This window comes from Rhinoraja longicauda, chromosome 1, assembly GCF_053455715.1.
Source record: "Rhinoraja longicauda isolate Sanriku21f chromosome 1, sRhiLon1.1, whole genome shotgun sequence".
Lineage (NCBI taxonomy): Eukaryota > Metazoa > Chordata > Chondrichthyes > Rajiformes > Arhynchobatidae > Rhinoraja > Rhinoraja longicauda.
This window is the reverse complement of record NC_135953.1, coordinates 68,206,364-68,227,153: the sequence shown is the minus strand read 5'-3', so window position 1 is coordinate 68,227,153 and position 20,790 is coordinate 68,206,364. Positions and strand designations below refer to the sequence as shown.

At 40.8% G+C, this 20,790-nt stretch overlaps 1 protein-coding gene across 1 annotated transcript in view; it reads left to right on the top strand.

The window, feature by feature from the left end:
* Positions 1-18,412, top strand: part of n4bp2 (NEDD4 binding protein 2) — a 66,574-nt gene extending 48,162 nt beyond the window's left edge. The window contains exons 14-16 of the mRNA XM_078399634.1: positions 6,492-6,660; positions 9,670-9,793; positions 13,193-18,412. Coding sequence (XP_078255760.1) covers positions 6,492-6,660; positions 9,670-9,793; positions 13,193-13,238 — 339 coding nt within the window. The 3' untranslated portion in view covers positions 13,239-18,412. The remainder of the gene's footprint in view (positions 1-6,491; positions 6,661-9,669; positions 9,794-13,192) is intronic.
* Positions 18,413-20,790: the final 2,378 nt, after the last annotated feature.

The following is a 20,790-nucleotide window of genomic DNA, read 5'->3' as shown; positions in this document are numbered from 1 at the left end:
CAATGCGATCATGGCTGATCACTCTCAATCAGTACCCCGTTCCTGCCTTCTCCCCATACCCCCTCACTCCGCTATCCTTAAGAGCTCTATCCAGCTCTCTCTTGAAAGCATCCAACGAACTGGCCTCCACTGCCTTCTGAGGCAGAGAATTCCACACCTTCACCACCCTCTGACTGAAAAAGTTCTTCCTCATCTCCGTTCTAAATGGCCTACCCCTTATTCTCAAACTGTGGCCCCTTGTTCTGGACTCCCCCAACATTGGGAACATGTTATCTGCCTCTAATGTGTCCAATCCCCTAATTATCTTATATGTTTCAATAAGATCCCCCCTCATCCTTCTAAATTCCAGTGTATACAAGCCCAATCGCTCCAGCCTTTCAACATACGACAGTCCCGCCATTCCGGGAATTAACCTAGTGAACCTACGCTGCACGCCCTCCATAGCAAGAACATCCTTCCTCAAATTTGGAGACCAAAACTGCACACAGTACTCCAGGTGCGGTCTCACCAGGGCCCGGTACAACTGTAGAAGGACCTCTTTGCTCCTATACTCAACTCCTCTTGTTACGAAGGCCAACATTCCATTGGCTTTCTTCACTGCCTGCTGAACCTGCATGCTTCCTTTCATTGACTGATGCACTAGGACACCCAGATCTCGTTGAACTCCCCCTCCTCCTAACTTGACACCATTCAGATAATAATCTGCCTTTCTATTCTTACTTCCAAAGTGAATAACCTCACACTTATCTACATTAAACTGCATCTGCCATGTATCCGCCCACTCACACAACCTGTCCAAGTCACCCTGCAGCCTTATTGCATCTTCCTCACAATTCACACTACCCCCCAACTTAGTATCATCTGCAAATTTGCTAATGGTACTTTTAATCCCTTCGTCTAAGTCATTAATGTATATCGTAAATAGCTGGGGTCCCAGCACCGAACCTTGCGGTACCCCACTGGTCACTGCCTGCCATTCCGAAAGGGACCCATTTATCCCCACTCTTTGCTTTCTGTCTGTCAACCAATTTTCTATCCATGTCAGTACCCTACCCCCAATACCATGTGCCCTAATTTTGCCCACTAATCTCCTATGTGGGACCTTGTCGAAGGCTTTCTGAAAGTCGAGGTACACCACATCCACTGACTCTCCCTTGTCAATTTTCCTAGTTACATCCTCAAAAAATTCCAGTAGATTTGTCAAGCATGATTTCCCCTTCGTAAATCCATGCTGACTCGGAATGATCCCGTTACTGCTATCCAAATGCTCAGCAATTTCGTCTTTTATAATTGACTCCAGCATCTTCCCCACCACTGATGTCAGACTAACTGGTCTATAATTACCCGTTTTCTCTCTCCCTCCTTTCTTAAAAAGTGGGATAACATTTGCTATCCTCCAATCCACAGGAACTGATCCTGAATCTATAGAACATTGAAAAATGATCTCCAATGCTTCCACTATTTCTAGAGCCACCTCCTTCAGTACTCTGGGATGCAGACCATCAGGCCCTGGGGATTTATCAGCCTTCAGTCCCATCAGTCTACCCAAAACCATTTCCTGCCTAATGTGGATTTCCTTCAGTTCCTCCATCACCCTAGGTTCTCCGGCCCCTAGAACATTTGGGAGATTGTGTGTATCTTCCTCAGTGAAGACAGATCCAAAGTAACGGTTTAACTCGTCTGCCATTTCTTTGTTCCCCATAATAAATTCCCCTGCTTCTGTCTTCAAGGGACCCACATTTGCCTTGACTATTTTTTTCCTCTTCACGTACCTAAAAAAACTTTTGCTATCCTCCTTTATATTATTGGCTAGTTTACCCTCGTACCTCATCTTTTCTCCCCGTATTGCCTTTTTAGTTAACTTTTGTTGCTCTTTAAAAGAGTCCCAATCCTCTGTCTTCCCACTCTTCTTTGCTATGTTATACTTCCTCTCCTTAATTTTTATGCTGTCCCTGACTTCCCTTGTCAGCCACAGGTGTCTCTTACTCCCCTTAGAGTCTTTCCACCTCTTTGGAATAAATTGATCCTGCAACCTCTGCATTATTCCCAGGAATACCTGCCATTGCTGTTCTACCGTCTTCCCTGCTAGGGCCTCCTTCCAATCAATTTTGGCCAGCTCCCGCCTCATGCCTCTGTAATCCCCTTTGCTATACTGTAATACCGACACTTCCGATTTTCCCTTCTGCCTTTCCATTTGCAGAGTAAAACTTATCATGTTGTGATCACTGCCTCCTAATGGCTCTTTTACCTCTAGTCCCCTTATCAGATCAGGATCATTACACAACACTAAATCCAGAATTGCCTTCTCCCTGGTAGGCTCCAGTACAAGCTGTTCTAAGAATCCATCTCGAAGGCACTCTACAAACTCTCTTTCCTGGGGTCCATTTCCAACCTGATTTTCCCAGTCTACCTGCATGTTGAAATCTCCCATAACCACCGTAGCATTACATTTTTGACACGCCAATTTTATCTCCTGATTCAACTTGCACCCTATGTCGAGGCTACTGTTTGGGGGCCTATAGATAACTCCCATTAGGGTCTTTTTACCCGTACAATTTCTCATTTCTATCCACTCATCTCCGGGTGGTCATTCATCTCCGGGTGGTCACTCATCTCCGGGTGGTCACTCATCTCCGGGTGGTCACTCCACAGATATATACATATATATACCAGAGCATCAAATATAATACATTAAGTTTTCAGTACACAGATCATTACACAGATCATTAACACAAAATATTCATTTTGTTCCATATCTTCCCCTCCAGAAGACTTGCTGTGGAGATCAAACGTAGTGTAGGCTCTAGATGCTCCACCACCATGATTTGGCTGGCACTGCTGGCCTCCCACTGCTGGCCTCCTACTGCTGGCCCCCACTGCTGGGCTGGCACTGCTGGGCTCCCACTGCTGGGCTCTCACTATGCAGCTCCCACTGCTGGGCTGGCACTGCTGGACTCCCACTGCTGAGCTCTCACTGCTGGGCTCTCACTATAAAGCTCCCGCTGCTGGGCTCACTATGCAGCTCCCACTGCTGGGCTCCCACTGCTGTAATCGCAGTGCGATCGGGCCTTGGCTGCGGTGCGTGCTGGCCCCGCCCACAGGTGCTCCCGGCTGCTGCCGCTCACATTCGAACGCGCTGCCGCTGCCTCGGGCCCAGGGCCGTCCCGACTCTCCGGTCGCTGCGCCTGGGTGAGTATGCAGTGCCTCGGCCTTACTCGCCGCCGCACCACCGCGGGTGGTCGGTCCCTCCGGTCGCCGCCGGTCGCCGCACACCTCCGTGGGTGTCGGTCTCCCCCGGTCGCCGCACACCTCCGCGGGTGTCGGTCTCCCCTGGTCGCCGCACACCTCCGCGGGTGTCGGTCTCTCCCGGTCACCGCACACCTCCGTGGGTGTCGGTCTCCCCCGGTCGCCGCACACCTCCGTGGGTGTCGGTCTCCTCCGGGTCTCCTCCGGTCGACGCACACCTCCGTAGGTGTACTTCGTGGTCCGGTACCTGTGGTACCTTTAGTGACTCTGGACGGACCACAAGTACACGTGTGTAAAAGGTTACATTGCTGGAGCTCAACTCCAAGCTGTTTATTCCGTGCCCACCTGGAACCAGAGTGGCCACCTAATCACATCATTACCTTATATACACATTACTACACAGGCAAACAAAGTAGTCCTTGGGATACAACAAAGTAGTCCCTACAATATCACAACAAGTGCCATCCTATTGGAGAACCTTTGGGGTGAGAGTAACCTGATACAGCAGACAATGTGCATATAATCCTCAAACATTTTCGCCACTTCCAACGGGATCCCACTTCTGGCCACATCTTCCCATCTCCACCCCTTTCTGCTTTCCGCAGAGACCGTTCCCTCCGCAACTCCATGGTCAACTCCATGGTCAACCCTTCCCACCCAAACCACCCCCTCCCCAGGTACTTTCCCCTGCAACCGCAAGAGATGCAACATCTGCCCCTTTACCACCCCCCTCAACTCAATCCAAGGACCCCAACAGTCTTTCCAGGTGAGGTAGAGATTCACTTGCACCTCCTCCAACCTCATCTACTGTATCTGCTGTTCCAGGTGTCAACTTCTGTACATCGGCGAGACCAAGCGCAGGCTCGGCGAAAACCTCCGCTCAGTCCGCCTTAACCTACCTGATCTCCCAGTTGCTCAGCACTTTAACTCCCCCTCCCATTCCTAATCTGACCTTTCTGTCCAGGGCCTCCTCCATTGTCAGAGGGAGGTCCAGGTCAAATTGGAGGAGCAGCACCTCATATTTCGCTTGGTTAGCTTACACCCCAGCGGTATGAACATTGACTTCTCTAACTTCAAATAGCCCTTGCTTTCGCTCTCTCTCCATTCCCCCCCCCTTCCCAGTTCTTCCACCAGTCTTACTGTCTCCGACTACATTCTATCTCTGTCCCGCCCCCTCCCCTGACATCAGTCTGAAGAAGGGTCTCGACCCGAAAAGTCAACCTTTGCTTCTCTCCTGAGAGGCTGCCTGTCCTGCTGAGTTACTCCAGCATTTTGTGTCTACCTGATATAGTGGATCTGTTTGAAAAGAAAATGGAGATCCAGTAAGATGATTACAGGTGAAATTGGAACTGGATCTTTTGAGCAAACTGAGCAGAACTAAAAAAAAGGGTTAATTTCATTTTGGAAGTTTAGTTCAAGATTTTCCTGCATCACTAGTCTTATGCATGTAAAATGCAGTGATTTTGAAAACTTTTCACTGTTGCAACAACAGCAATTTCAAGCAGTGAAATTAACATGTCATTTGCCCTCAATATCAAGGACATTAGTTGTAATTTATAAAAAGTATTTTCTTTAACTTCAAACATTCTTTAAAAAAATTTGAACATGATAATAACCAGATGAACTGGATCTTTTCCATAGAACATTGGGAGTATGTTAACAAAACATGCTAACATTTGAAAAATATTACTCTTAAATATTTATGTCCTGAAACCGCATTAAATTTTCTGAAATGAAGTAGGATGCTTTCCCTTTCTTATTCTGTAGAGGAAAACATGTGCAAGTTCTATGTTCTGAGATTGCAGACTTGCCAATGTTTCTGAACTTGATCAAGTTCTCATTTTATATTTTGTCATTCAAGTTATGTTAAACATTGACCGAGGCCAATGACCCATCAGGTACCTGCCAGTTCCCAGAAGGGTAATCCCAATCCTCCCATTTCCCTTCTACATATTTCCTGGTACCCCTGCAACTTATTATCTCTTGGATATGCCCATCGACTCCCATTTGTTCTTTATGCCGTTTTCCTACACAAAGAGCTAAATTACAGTAGCCAAATTACATGCCAATGCATCTTTGGAACATCAGTGGAAATCGGTGCACCAGACGAAATTCATGCGGTTACACAGAGAACAAATAAACATTTGCAAAGTAGCATCTGAGAATGGGTACAGACCAGGAATACCCCTAAGCAGCAGTACTAACCGCTTCACCACCATGCCACCCACCGGCAATAGTTAAGTCACAAGAAAATTTGCAATATCTATTAGATCCATCTCTACTCAACTCAAAATCTTGCATGCCTTTCCTTGCAGCAGAAACTTTTTCCGTAATTGTTTTTAGACAAATAGCCATTCTTGTGTTTTTAGACAAATTGGCATTCTTGTGTTTGAAATATAATGTGCTTGAGTGGCTAAAGTGGACTTGAGCTTAGTGACTTTGAGTCATACCTTATTTTAGTGGAGCTTATCTTGCCTCGTTCAATTTAAATTGTAATATTCTGGATTTCCTTTCCTGTACATTTACTCTAGTATACTTCTATAAGGTAACTCCTGAGCTACCAGCTGTTTGGGCTCAATAGTCAGATTCTCTCATTTCCTTTTACATTGGGGATCACATTTTGGGGTCTTTCTAGACTGCCTCTAGAACATTAATGTTTCTTTGTTTCTTGCCAAGCAGAATGACACATGGTATTCTAGATTCAGGATAGAAATGTGCGATGTCCTCTGATTTCCATTCAAATCTGTTTAAAACACCCAGATTAATTGCTCTTGCTTTGGTTGACCACTTTCAATTTTTCCCTTGGCAATGTCAACATCATTCATTGTATACATGTCAGGTATACTTCCCCAATCCCTCTACCAGTTATGGCTGAATCAGCTATCTCAGTAGAGACTAAAACATGAAGCAAGGGGTATTCCTGGTCAAAATCCTTAGTGCACTTACCAAGTGCATTTAACCACTGAGCCATCGCAAAATAATCCATGCATTTGTTGGATGAAATGTATCTGAGTATAAATTTATCAGGATCAATTTGCTTGGAATTGAAATTAATGTTCACACTAGGTGTGCTAAATACATAATTTTGGTGAGTATCAAAGTTTTGTACTGAACGTATGCTTGCTTTGAGAAACCAAGTTGCATTTACTGCAATTACACCTGGCATTTTATATTGAAAATATCATTTTACTTGATCAGGAACTGGATTTGTAGTGTTTTGACTGAGTTTTATCCAATATTTTAAGGGTCATCTTCATGGTGAAAAGATGAAAGAAGCCAACCACAGGGCTGCTATAAAAATTTTTAAACAAGTGAACACGTCCTTACTTCCGCAAAATGTCTTAGATCTTCATGGCCTTCATGTGGATGAAGCCCTGCATTGCCTGGAGGAAGTGCTATTCCAGAAGATTAACGGTAGGTTACTCGTAACATGTATGGTTAGCAGTATAACTGTTAATCAACTTGAAATGACAGAACAAAACTCTGAACTTCTCCCTCTCTTTTCTTTGCTTCATTTATCTTTGCCGTTGTCATATAAAGCTTCCAGGTGTAAACAGTAAACATAGGTATACCCACAAACAACAACGTTTACTCGTGTGTCCACCTCATTTAAGGTTGTTCACAGGCCTGTGGTGGACAGATTAGAAAACAAATTGTTCAAAACCATTTTGGAATGTTTTTGCTTTGTTAAAAGCTTTATATAAATAGAACAAAGCCATGAGAACTACTGTCATGCTTATAGCCAAAGAGGATTATCTCATATGTGGCTGCATTTAAATCCAGTTTTATCCATTTTCTTAATAAATCATTTTCAGGTTAATGTATCGATCAATATTGGTTCCTATGATAGATTTCTTCATTCTAGTGACAAACCTGGGTATGTATAAATACAATGATTAGTTGAAACCTGAAAACCAGATCTCGGAGAGACACCACTCGCAAACACAATTGCTCATTTGAAAAAATGCTAATTTTCCATACCCCCTGCCAGCTTTTAAGATTTGTTACTTGAGTTTTCTGAGGTCAAAATGTCTTTGGGGAAATCTACCATTTGTAAATATTCCCTTGTCCAATACTGAAGTTTGTAGCCAAACTTGAGAAGGATTCTCCACAGTCCTACTACCTTTTCAAGCCCAATTACTTTGACCCTGAAACCTACAATCTGAAAAGTGAATAAATGAATACAAATTGAATTTGGAGGTTGAACTGATTAAACTTCAACATTATCACATGAGGAATTAGATGAAACTGAATCTGGCACAGTGCTGTAAATAGTCGAGCCACAACCTCACGTTGCTAGAGACCCGAGTTCAATCCTGACCTTGGGTACCATCTCCGTGGTGTTCGCACGTTCGCCCTTTGTACACTTTGGTTTCTTTTGAGAGATTTGGATTCCTTGCATATCCCAAAGATGTGCAGGCTGGTAGATTAATTGATCACCGTAGATTCCACTATGTATGTAGGTAAAGTCTTGTTTAGATTATGAGAAGGTGAGGAAAGTAAAAATAGGGTTAATGTAGGATTAGTGCAAATGGTTGATGGTCAGTGGGAAATCTGTTGACAGAAGGGTCTGTTTTAGTGCTGTATTTCTATAAGTCTCTATGACTATGAATTTGCAGAGGAGAGGCTTGCATTTGAGATAAGATAATAATTATATTTGCATTCTAGGGTGATGCTGGAAAAATAAGAAATTGATGAGGATAGAGCCCAATTTTGTTTCATGTGGTCCAGTTGAATCAGGTGTTGAAAGGCTAAAACTGATTTTATCCCATATCTGTCCACAGGAGTTAAGAGCAGAGCATAGGGCCATACAGGAAAAGTTTCCAGAATGAAAGAGTGTAAAGCTTTAATGTGATCTAGGCAATAAAAAGTGGAGGAACAAGAAACTGCGGATGTTGGTTCACACAAAAGAACACAGTGTTCATGTGTCTCAGTGGGTCAGGCATCATTTCTGGAGATCATGGATAGGTGACGTTTTGGCTCAGGACCCTTCTTCTAAAGTGGAATTCTGGATGGAGTTGAGCAAATCAGTTAATGCAGAAGTTGTGCATGGGGGGTAGAAAGGGTGGGGGCAAAAGCTGGTCAAGTGTAATTTTGTTGTAAGTGAAATTGGACTGAGTTTTTCTCCAGAGCCAGATCAAGTCAAGTCAAGTTTATTTGTCACATACACATACACGATGTGCAGTGAAATGAAAGTGGCAATGAATGTGGATTGTGCAACAAAAAAAATTACGATTACAGCATATAAATTAAAATTAATACAGAAAAGAAAATTTAGTCGCTGGAGTTATAATAGTTAACAGTCCTGATGGCCTGTGGGAAGAAACTCCGTCTCCGTCTCATTGTGGAAGAAATTGGTAGAGATGATTTGTAGTTTATTGTGTTTTTCACGACCTCAGTACCAGTGTCACCAATGAAAGCATATACGAATAGGAAGTGAACAGAACTAGCCTTGTCTGTAAGTAAGATAGTGAAAGTTCAAGGCTATGTGAGATGACAAGGACAAAAAAAATCATTTGTGAAGGTGGATGAGTGGGTTTATATTTGGAAAGAGAAATTTAAAGCAGGAAAGGAGGCCAATGAACATGGAAGAAAGAAATGGTGAATTAGTATCAATGCTGAAATTGCTGACTGTGCAGAGTTGTTCAGTGCAATGAAGGTACATGTGTGAAGATTTTTAGCCAATCGTTTTGCGATAGAAAACTAGGATTTGAAATAAACCAACCAAGAGTCTTACAGGAGTTGAATATGCCAGTATAGGAAGGGGTTACGTTGTGTTATAATGTTGGCTGTAAGACGAGTGCAACAGTTTGGACAGGGCTGCAATGAGAGAAAAAAAAAATGATAACGTTTAAGCATTATCACCTCTGTGAAAAGTTAGAATTTCCTCATTTTTGTATTTTCATTATGATTTCTATTGAAGTTTAGTTTAGAGATACAGTGCGGAATCAGGCCCTTTGGCCCACCGAGTCTGCACTGACCAGCAATCCCAGCTATCCTACACCAGGAACAATTTTTACATTTATACCAAGCCAATTAATGTGGGAGGAAAAAAAAGTTATCTGAGAAAACCCATGTTGGGCATGGGGAGAACGTACAAATTCCGTAGAGACAAGAACCCGTGGCCAGGTTCGAACCCGGGTCTGTGGCACTGTTAGCTTTGTAAGGCAGCAACTCAACTGCTGCGCCATCGTGCTGCCCTTGGTGACCCCTACATAATGCTACATAAGCTGAAGTTTTTAACAGTTGATATTAAATGACTGTTGAATTTATCAAATTAGGAATTTAAAGAAATAATTGCTTTCTTATAATAACATTTTAAACAATTAGTGGACCATTAAAACTGTTTGTTCACTTTTTGACTGGACTTTTAGTTCCTGCTAATTGAAGAATTTCCTTTAACCATTAAAATTTTATTTTCAGAACACCAGCAAAAAGGTGGTAAATCTTACCTGTCTGTCATAACTGGGAGGGGACGGCACAGCCAAGGAGGAATAGCACGTATAAAACCAGTTGTTATTGACTACCTCAAACGCCAGAATTTCAGGTACGGGAACTGTGCATACATTTCCAACATTTTTCTTGGCAATCAAAAGTATTGTTTTAGTTAATTCACTTTTAAATCTTTATTTCCTGCAATTTGTCATGATGATAAGAATAGGAGATCCATATAGTCTTCTAAGATATCAAATTAAAACCTGATCTGACCATGACCACTTTGAACCGACTGTGGCCTGAATATTTTTTTCCCCATACCAAACCCACCCATCGCTGTAGATATTACAATCTCAAACATGCTTTTTGCTTGTTTAAAAGTAAAACATCAAATGCCAACCCAACATGGATTAAATCTGAATATATTTGTCTAAAGTACAAGGTTGAAGAGTGCAAGGCCGTAGACATTGTCTATATGGACTTCAACAAGGGCTTTTGTAAGGTTCTGCATGACAGGCTATTCTGGAAGGTTAAATTGCATGGAATCCAGAGAGATCCAGCTATCTGGGTGCAGAATAATACAAACTGATGCACAGCGATATGGCACTGACCAACGAGCTTAACACCTTCTTTGCCCGCTTTGAAACTGGCAAAACCACCTTGAGTGAAAGAACCCCAGCCGAGGCGGTGGGACAGGTCTTGCAACTGAACACACAGGAGGTACAACGCGCTCTGCAAAGGGTCGGATGGAGTTCAAGGAAGGGTACTGAAGGACTGTGCTGAACAGCTGGCTGAGGTATTCACCAGGATCTTTAACCTGTCATTATCTCTAGCTACGGTCCCCAAGTGCCTGAAGTCAGCTATCATAGTTCCGGTGCCGAAAAAAGCAAAGATCTCCAACCTGAACGACTACCGCCCGGTTGCCCTAACGCCGATAGTCATGAAGTGCTTTGAGAGGCTGGTCCTCTCACACATCAAATCCAGCATCCCTGACTCACTGGACCCACATCAATTTGCATACAGGGCAAATAGATCCACAGAGGACACCATCTCTCTGGCTCTTCACACTGTCCTGACTCACCTAGAGAGACAGGGCACGTACGTGAGGATGCTATTCATAGACTATAGCTCCGCCTTCAACACGGTCATCCCCACCAAGCTCATCACCAAACTCCACCAGCTAGGCCTCAGCTCATCATTATGTGATTGGATCCTGGACTTCCTGCTGGAACGACCGCAGGCAGTGAGAATGGGCCCGCACCTGTCCTCCACTATCACCCTGAGTACCGGCACACCACAGGGCTGTGTTCTGAGCCCCATGCTCTACTCCCTCTTCACACACGACTGTGTTCCTGCATTCGACACCAACACCATTGTCAAGTTTGCAGACGACACAACGGCGATCGGGCTTATCACCAACGGGGATGAAACAAACTATAGAGCGGAGGTGCAGAACCTGGCGGACTGGTGCTCGGATAACAACCTGTCCCTAAATACCACCAAGACCAAGGAGCTGATCATCAACTTCCGTAGGTCACATAACGGGGAATATGCCCCGATCTCTATCAACGGGGACAGTGTGGAGAGAGTGTCCAGCTTCAAGTTTCTGGGCACTCACATTTCGGAGGACCTAACATGGTCCAATAACACTGCTGCGCTGGTCAAGAAGGCACAACAAAGACTGTTCTACTTAAGAACACTGAAAAAGTCTGGTCTACCCCAACAGCTGCTGACGACCTTCTACCGCTGCACCATAGAGAGCATCCTAACGCATGGCATCCCTGTGTGGTACCTCAGCTGCACGGAGGCAGAAAGGAAAGCTCTACAGCGGGTAGTCCATAGAGCTCAGAGGGCCATCGGAACACAGCTACCAGACTTGGAGGGCATCTACAACACACGATGCCTCAGAAAAGCCACCAGCATCCACAAAGACTCTTCACACCCCTGCAACAGTCTGTTCGAACTCCTTCCATCGGGCAGACGATACAAGGCCTTCTACGCCCGCACCTCCAGACTCAGGAACAGCTTCATCCCCAGGGCCATAGCTGCTATGAACCGGTCCTGCTGAGCCGGATGGCCACAACGCATAGATCAACTTGCACTTTACCCTGTCTAAAAACTGTTACAATTGTTTCGTTTCGTTGGGTTGCTGTTAATTACTTAAATTATTGCATCGTATGGGAGGCGCATTCCCAATCTCGTTGTACCCCTGGGTACAATGACAATAAAGATATATTGTATTGTATTGTATTGTGCAACCTACCAAAAGTCCATAATAGTTTGTTGTGAAGGTGGGGTTATGGTTGGGGTTGTACAGTGAGTCTAATGGTAACATACCAGTGCTCATTCTTACACTTTGGAATTCAAAATCCAAACTTTTAGAATCGCAGAGCTTATACAGCCTGGCCTTTTGGCCCAACATGTCAATCAAGTTGCCTGATGGAGCTAGTCCCACCTGTATGCACCTGGCCCATATGCCTGCAAACTGCTCCTATTCGTGTTCCTTCCAAGTGATTTTTTAAATGTCTTCATTATACCTGCCTCTACCATTTCCTCTGGCAGTTCATTCATTCATTCATCACTCTTTATGTGGAAATAGTTCCCATCAGGTCCCTTTTACATCTTTCCCTTTTCACTTTGAACCTTGTTTTAGACCCCCCTGCCTGGGGGAATAGACTGTGGTTATTCACTTTGTCTATGCTCTCATGATTTAATAAACCACTATAAGGTCTTGCCTCAGCCTGCTATGCTCAAGGGAAAAAAGATCCATCCTCTCTTTATAATTCAAACCTTCCAGAGTAAGAACCTTGTAACTCTTTTTTTGTACCCCTTCCAACAGCAGGGCAACCAGAACTGTACACATTACTCTAAATGAGGCCATATCAATGTCTTGGACAGCTGTCACATGATGTCCCAAATCCTGTCAAACATGTGTGTCAAACAGCGCCTTCACCACACTGTCTACTTGTGTTGCCACTTTTATGGAACTATGTATCTGCACCACAAGATCTCTCTCTTCTCCAACACTCCCCGCTCCCTACCATTTACTGCATAAATCCTGCCCAGGTTTGCCTTACCAAAACTAGTCATTCTAATCTTGTTCTTTCACTCAGTGACTATTACCAAACTTTTCCACTTGATGTGTGTTTTGGAGCTTTGACATTAGTCTCCTTGTAAATGCTTGTTGCAAACCCTGAAAGTGCTTCAACACCATTCTTATTGATCGATTTTTGCCTCACAGTAAAATTTGTTGGTACATGAGTCAGATCTCAGGGGTATGGGTGTTAATATTTCTAGATAACCATACCAATTACAAAAGGAAACTGAGCATTCAACAAAATTAAGTAATTCCAAAATATTGTCCTTTTTTATTATTTGTGTTAATATACATCGATTATTTGATCCTGTTCACAAATTTTCTTGTTAGAATTTAACTGATTTTACATAATAAATGCAACAGTATACAGTTGGTAACTATTTACTTTTTAATTCCATGCTTGGTTTATTTTAGGTTTACAGAACCACAGCCAGGTGTTGTGAAAATCAAGTTGAAGTGAAGGATTTGACAAGAAGATTATTTTCTAATTCTGAGAGTATGCAACTGTCTCACTTAATCTTGCAGCACTGGTGAGAGTGTTTCTAACATTTAACGATATAGTGTTTTTTTAAAAACATGGCGTCACTCAGGGAGGTCATAGAAGACTGAAGATGGAAGACTTTTTAAATCAACACAGCAAAATCTTTGTAATTATTGCATTCTTCTTAAGCATATCAATCTGACTCCTGGAGTAATGAAGCGTTTACACTGAAGTTCTGATAAATGTACTGATCATATTCAATACAATTTTTTCAAAAGTTTTAATTTCAATTTCTGTTTGTGGTGCTTTAAAATGTCCGCATACAAGGATAGGAGCTACCCATTCTGAAATATTTTGAGGTTGTAAAACTGAGGGCAATTTACCCTACTGTTAATTGCTTTAATTTGCATGCCATAATTAGAAATGAATTGTGTAAGGAATACGAGCAGGAATAGGCTTCTGGCCCTTGAGCCTCCCCTACCATTTGTGAAATTAGCCAATTGCAAAATATCTTTTGCTGGTTTGGATCAAAAATGTGTCTGATTGTGCGCAAATTTAGAGCATTTTTTAAAAAGAATCAAAAACCTAAGTTTTAATCTTTCATAGACTTTGAACAAAGAGTAAATTTGTAAATGTGACTCCCAAGATTTAACTGGAAAATTCTTCACTTTGCTGATATTTGCTATTTATTACTGTTTTAAAGCAATAAAAAAACATGTTTAGTTTTATGTCTGATGCAGTATTAGCAAAGGTGGGGGAGGGGTCGATTTATGATAAACTGTTTAGTCAAGAAAAGGAATTTGCTTGGACTTGTTTTCATTATTTAGTTTTGGAGGCTATAAAGTTCCAAAACAGTTTTTTTTTAAATACCTCTGGGACGAGCGCTACTGGGGTCAGCAGTACATATCTATGAATTATTATTGTAAACTACAAAATACCTGTTAATGGCAGTATTTATGAAAACCTTTCATTTTAGCCATTAAATAAGCTAATTAAAGATTGATTTTTAATTTGGCTAGTGTACTGAAGTCTTGTGCTGTAATAATGGGTTGCGGTTGCAATTGTTTTAGCGTGGATATTTTGTAGGTTTACACCACAATGGCTACTTAATTTAAAGCTACAAAGCTGCTCAATAACTAGATTCAGATAATGTAACAAGGAAATTAGGTTCATCCTGTTTTTGCACATTTTAAGAAGCTCACAAATACGTGCGAAATGTGTCTTTGTTTCCAGCCGTGATTCCTTTCTTCATATCCCCACAATTTATGAATGAGAAGAATTGTGCAATTAATATTATCTCTTATACAATGTGTCATAATCGGATGCTCACCAGCTCAAATAGACCATTGATTTGCTTCATTCAATATTTTTTTAATACAAAGGAAAGTTTTTTCCAGAATTACATAACCTCAAAGTGATTAAATGAAAACTGGTGGAATACATAACATTCACTGTTCAGCAGTCTAGAACCAGAATGTGCATATGCCCATTTGAAATAAATAACATTTTAAAATCAAATTTGCTTCTTTCCAAGGTACACATTATCCTCTATTTCTCAAATTATATATTAAATACAGTACATTTTTATATTTTGCATAGGAGTAACCTGTTCCATTTTCTCTTTTATTTCAACCTCCTACAGAGCAAATAAAGGAATCATTTGGGAAATTGAGCACAGACGCAAATTCCACATTTCAGCACATTGAAGTTGCAATATAATATTTTCACAAGCAGTCCTTTGATTTCAGGAATGAATTGCTTCCATTTCAGTTCTGTGTTCTTAATATCACTCCTTCATTTTGAGTGATCATGATCATTATGATTTTGATGAATCACTGAAATGTTCACTTTTTCAGAGAGACTTTGATAACATCCTTTGAGTCTTTCCACTGTTCACTCGGTGACCCCGTACCATGACAGAGTGTGTAATTAGGTGTCTGTTTGTGATTATGATGTTGTGCTTGTGAATAATGTGGCTTATCCATTGGAATAATTACAGCCTCAATGCTGGAAATGGTGGCAGAATTCACTGATATTGGTTTGCCCACACTGACACTTAATTTAGAGGATTTTACAGAGATGATGATTTTTCTCCAGTGCTTTGAGGTGATGCTGTAGGTAATTAATTTTGCCAAAGGGCAGGGGTTACTGCTGCAAATTAAACGAAGAACTTTGTGCTGGTGTTGAGGAATTGATTTTTAAATGTGCTTTCTTTAAAGTCTGTGTTGGTGCACTGGTGGCGATGGTGGATTTCATCATTTTGCCGTAATTGAAAGGGAGTTCCCAAGTTATAAGAAATGGTCCACATTTCCTAGGGTCTCATTGTGGACTTTCGTTGTTGAAGAATGATTTATACAGTGGGGATGGATCTGACAGAGGAATTCCTATTTTGCAGATAGGAAAGGCAAGAATCATTCTTTTGCAAGCTTTGGTGAATAAATGGATAATTTGGAACTTGATCTCCAGACTACAGGTTGATGGCTGAAATTGGGTGACCTTGATTTTGGAGAGGTCATACTGTATGTTGAAGAGTTTCTCACTTGCTGGTTGGAATGAGGTACAGCCTTGAGGTTTAAAAGATTGAGAGAAGTGTTGGTACAATGGTGCGGCCTTGCTTGATACAAATCTGCATGGCAATTGGTTCTGTGTGGTACTGTTTGTTCAGGTCACATTTGTTTGCCATTATAAAGTAAATATAAGCAGCCAAATTTCTATAGGCAGCCACATTTGTAAAGAATGCCCCTTAATCCCACTAGATTGATGGTGTTGAAGCCTGTGTGAAGTTAAAAGAAGACCATTTTTTTAGTGAATGATACTGCTCCATTCATTTCTCTTGGAGTTGAAGATCATGTCCATTGTACCTTCTAGATGGGTGGAATCCAACTGTGGTAGATGCAACAGTTCTTCAGGCCCAGAGAGGAAATGGCTGAAGGGGACCCTGTTGATTACTTTCCTTTGGCAGACATCTGTTGTAACTGAAATCTGGCCTATTTCCCTTATTGAAGATGGTTACAAAAACAACATCTCTGTGATCCAATGCCATGTTCTCCACATTGAAGACATGAAAATGAGGTTGCAAACACTTATCCCCCCTTCTCTTTTAACCAAAATTTCAAGAATGGGCCTTAGAAGAGTATTGGATTTGTGCAATTAACAATTTGTACAAAAAAAATCACATACTAAATTTTCAGCACTTTAAAATACTTGGTTGTTTGGTAGTAAAACTAGATAGCATTGAAAGGATTATTTTATCCGAGATGGTTAATTAGAGAGGCACATGGATGATTATGGGAAGTGTGGATGTTGGCATTTTCCCAATTTGGTATTTTAAACGCTAAAAAATATATATTATTTAGCAGAGCACTAAAGTACCAGAATCTGTTTATAGTAGTAGAATGTTATTGTGCGTGTGTGTTTATGCTTCTAGCATCTGAAAAAATAATACGTCGCCACAGTTTTTAAAATCCCATGACAGAACTAAATACAGACACAAGAATATATATTTTTAGAGTTCTTATATTTGTTCATTTACACATGCATTTGTCTCCTGGTCTACATAAATGGTGTTCAATTAAGTATTCATTTTCTTCATCGCTGTATGGAGTATGTTGGAAGAAACCCTCTGCGTATTTATTGTAAAGCACTTTTTCCATGTCTGTGTGCTCATGGGGAAGAGAATTAACTTTAAAGGAATGGTGTATTAGCCATTGGTTTATTTTCTTTCAGAGGTATTTTCTCCTTTAATTATAAATTGTATTTCTTAAATTGACTATTTTACTAACATAGAAAAGAAAAAAGCAAGAAACACTCGAGCATCATCAGCGGAGAAAAGAATGCAGAGTTTTATTCTTTTGATAATAGCAATTTATTTTTGTTTAAAATGTTTTCTGAATCTGACTTAATGGATTAATAATTTTCAAAGTCTTATTACTGTAACTAAGAATGATTGCTGATAAACCTGCAGTTACATCTTTATTTCAACTCGATACTTTTTCTCCATTTTTACATTTTCTTTAAAGATAAATATGTAAAACAAGTTGCTTGTGATTTTTGTTTAGTTGCCTTTGTAAACTGTAAATGTAGTTCTGAGTTTAACTTCAAAATTTAATTTTGCCACGTCCTGCCCCATCTAATTGTAGAATTTAGTTTTGGTTCATTTTTGGCGGGTTAACCAGAGAAGACAACCATACAGATTAGTAAAAGTGCACCTATGTTATAACTGCTAGTATTTGTGCATTGCAGAGATCAGCAACAAGGGAACATGGATTCTGGAATGGTGATCTACTTGTGAGGCTGGTTTTTCTACCATGGAAAGATTATCTAACATTAAAACTAGTGAAAGATAAAAAACATTAAAAAGATACTTTTGAAGTGGCCAAAGCTCTAATAAAACATGGCTTGCACTTGGAATAAATAATACCACACCCAATGCACATTCAGATGTAATAGTTTGGTCAGATAGCTATACTTTAATGTTCAAGAATCAGCAGGATCTGCAATGCAACTCTTACTGTATCATTGCCTTGCTGTGGCTGCAGACAGATTTATGTACTAGCAAAAGTGATAATACCTTTATATCCTGAAACATATTGAATTTAATTCTAATAGTATTTTTTTTAAAAGCAAATAATACTGTTGCATTTGAAATGTGATACTGTAATACAAACACAATTATTCATTGTTTCCGCGATAGTAAATAAATCAACATAGTTGCTGACTTCAGAGGTTCAAATTTTGTCAATTATTAATCAATTGTAAATTGAAACTGATGGGTAAGGTACTTTTGAAATTAATGTTATGTGCTGTTTGCCATTGAAAGGTTTATTTTCAATTTATTTGAGTTTGAAAATTGCATTATTTTTCCTAACTAGAAACACAGGTTGCAATCTTCATGCTACTTTCGCCCTTCGCATCAGCCATAAGGACCAAAATATTCAGTATTTACACATTTATATCTATTTTTCAAAGAGATGTAATAAATACTGAAAGTTTGTAAATGTAAATGTTTTATGATTTTGAATGATTTGAAATTTTGTGGTTGGATCAATCAAACAATTGTATTTTATTTTTTCAGTAAGTTGTATTTTACAAGATTTTTTCAAATAAAATTGTTACATTTAATGTTTGAGTTTTTAATACTTGGCATTAAATACTTTAGCTTACCTGTAAGGTTGCATACAATACCAGTTAATTAAACAATCTGCTAGAGAAACGTGGCAAGTCAGGCAGCACCTGGAGGAAATGGCAGTCAACATTCCATGTCAGGGCCCTTTATCTGGACTGGAGCGTAAATTATTCATTTCCCTTCACAGATGCAGCCTGACCCACTGAATTATTTCAACAAATTGCAAATGGTGGATCCTGGAACAATCTTTTAACATTTAAGGTTTGATTCTCACTTTGTCACCACACTCAAAAAAAGTTTTATGATAATTTTGGCAATAGTTTATGCATGATTGAAACAAAATTTTCATAACAAAATTTTGAAACTATCAAAAGGTTAATCGGTGTAACATGCAAATATAACATGTTACTCAATAAAGAAAGGAGTGAGAAAATGGAATAAGAGAAATTATTTGTCAGGATAATGTTGAACTATGGTAGCAAGGCACTTAAAAATCATAAGATTGAATAGAATCAATATGGTTTTATGAGGGACAATCCTGTTAAATCTAAATGCCTTTTTGAGAATGTAACATGGGATGTATAAAGGGGAACCGATGGATGTGGTATATCTTAATTTTCTAAAAGCATTTGATGAAGTACGAGAAGAAAAACTGGTTGCTTTTTATTCCTGATTAAATGTCAATGATCTGAAACTAATTCTGTCTTGGGGACTTTAATTTTGTCTCTCTTTTTATGCATACTCCCTCATCTACTTCCAGCATGTTCTGTTTAATTTGCATTTCCAGAATCTGAAGGTTTTTGCTCTATTGATTACTCTTTATTTGTTCATAGAATGTGGCCATTGCCGGCACATTGTCCATTATGATATTACTCTCTACACACAATTGTCCTGAACTGAGGAGGTAGTTAAAGGTCAACTGCCTAAGTGCCCCTTGTGTTGCATGTAGGCTAGGCTAAGCATGTCAGGATTCTTCTTCTGAAGGGCAATTAGTGAATCAATTTTGTTTTGGCAATTTGGTAGTTTCATGGTTAACATTTTTGAGCCTAGGTTTTGTTTTAACCCCTTAATTACTTGCATTTAAAATTTATAGGTGGGTTTCAAACTCACGTCTATAGACCATTGGTCCGGAACATTGCCTGCAGACTATTTTCTAAATGGGGAGAGAATTCTGAAATCAGAAGTGCAGAAATCAGAGTCCTGGTGCAGGATTCCCTAAAAGTTAATTTGCAAGTCGAATCAGTAGTAAGGAAAGCAAATGCAATGCGAGCATTTATTTCAAGAGTACAAAAACAGGAATGTAATGCTCAGGTTCTATAAGACGCTGGTCAGACCGCATTTGGAGTATTGTGAGCATTTTTGGGCCCCTTATCTGAGGAAGGATGTGCTGGCGCTGGAGAGGGTCCAGAGGAGATTTAAGAGAATGATCCCAGGAATGCGTGGGTTAACATATGTGTTTGAAGGCACTGGGCCTCTACTCACTGGAGTTTAGAAGGATGAGGGGGGACCTCATTGAAACTTGCCGAATAGTGAATGGCCTGGATCGAGTGGATGTGTAGAGGATGTTTCCACTAGTTGGACAGTCTAGGATCAGAGGTAATAGCCTCAGAATTAAAGGATGTTTCTTTGGGAAGGAGATGAGGAGTAATTTCCTTAGTCAGAGGATTCCTGATTAGTACAGGTGTCAGAGGTTATGGGGAGAAGGCACGAGAACGGGGTTAAGAGAGAGAGATAGATCAGCCATGATTGAATGGCGGAGTAGACCTGATGGGCCGAATGGCCTAATTCTGCGCCTTATGATCCATGAACTTGATCATTAACATGAGTAAAGAACTTTTCATGACTTTGTCTCATTTTGAATAAAGAATCATAACTTTTTCCAGTTTGCTTTCGTGAAGAGTCTGAAGAAGGGTCTCAACAATAGACAATAGGTGCAGGAGGAGGCCATTCGGCCCTTCGAGCCAGCACCGCCATTCAATGTCATCATGGCTGATCGTTCTCAATCAGTACCCCGTTCCTGCCTTCCCCCCGACTCCGCTATCCTTAAGAGCTCTATCCAGTTCTCTCTTGAATGCATTCAGAGAATTGGCCTCCACTGCCTTCTGAGGCAGAGCAAAAGTTTTTCCTCATCTCAGTTCCAAATGGCCTACCCCTTATTCTTAAACTAGCCCCTTGTTCTGGACTCCCCCAACATTGGGAACATGTTTCCTGCCTCTAACGTGTCCAACCCCTTAATAATCTTACACGTTTCGATAAGATCTCCCCTCATCCTTCTAAATTCCAGTGTATACAAGCCTAGTCGCTCCAGTCTTTCAACATATGATAGTACCGCCATTCCGGGAATTAACCTAGTAAACCTACGCTGCACGCCCTCAATAGCAAGAATATCCTTCCTCAAATTTGGAG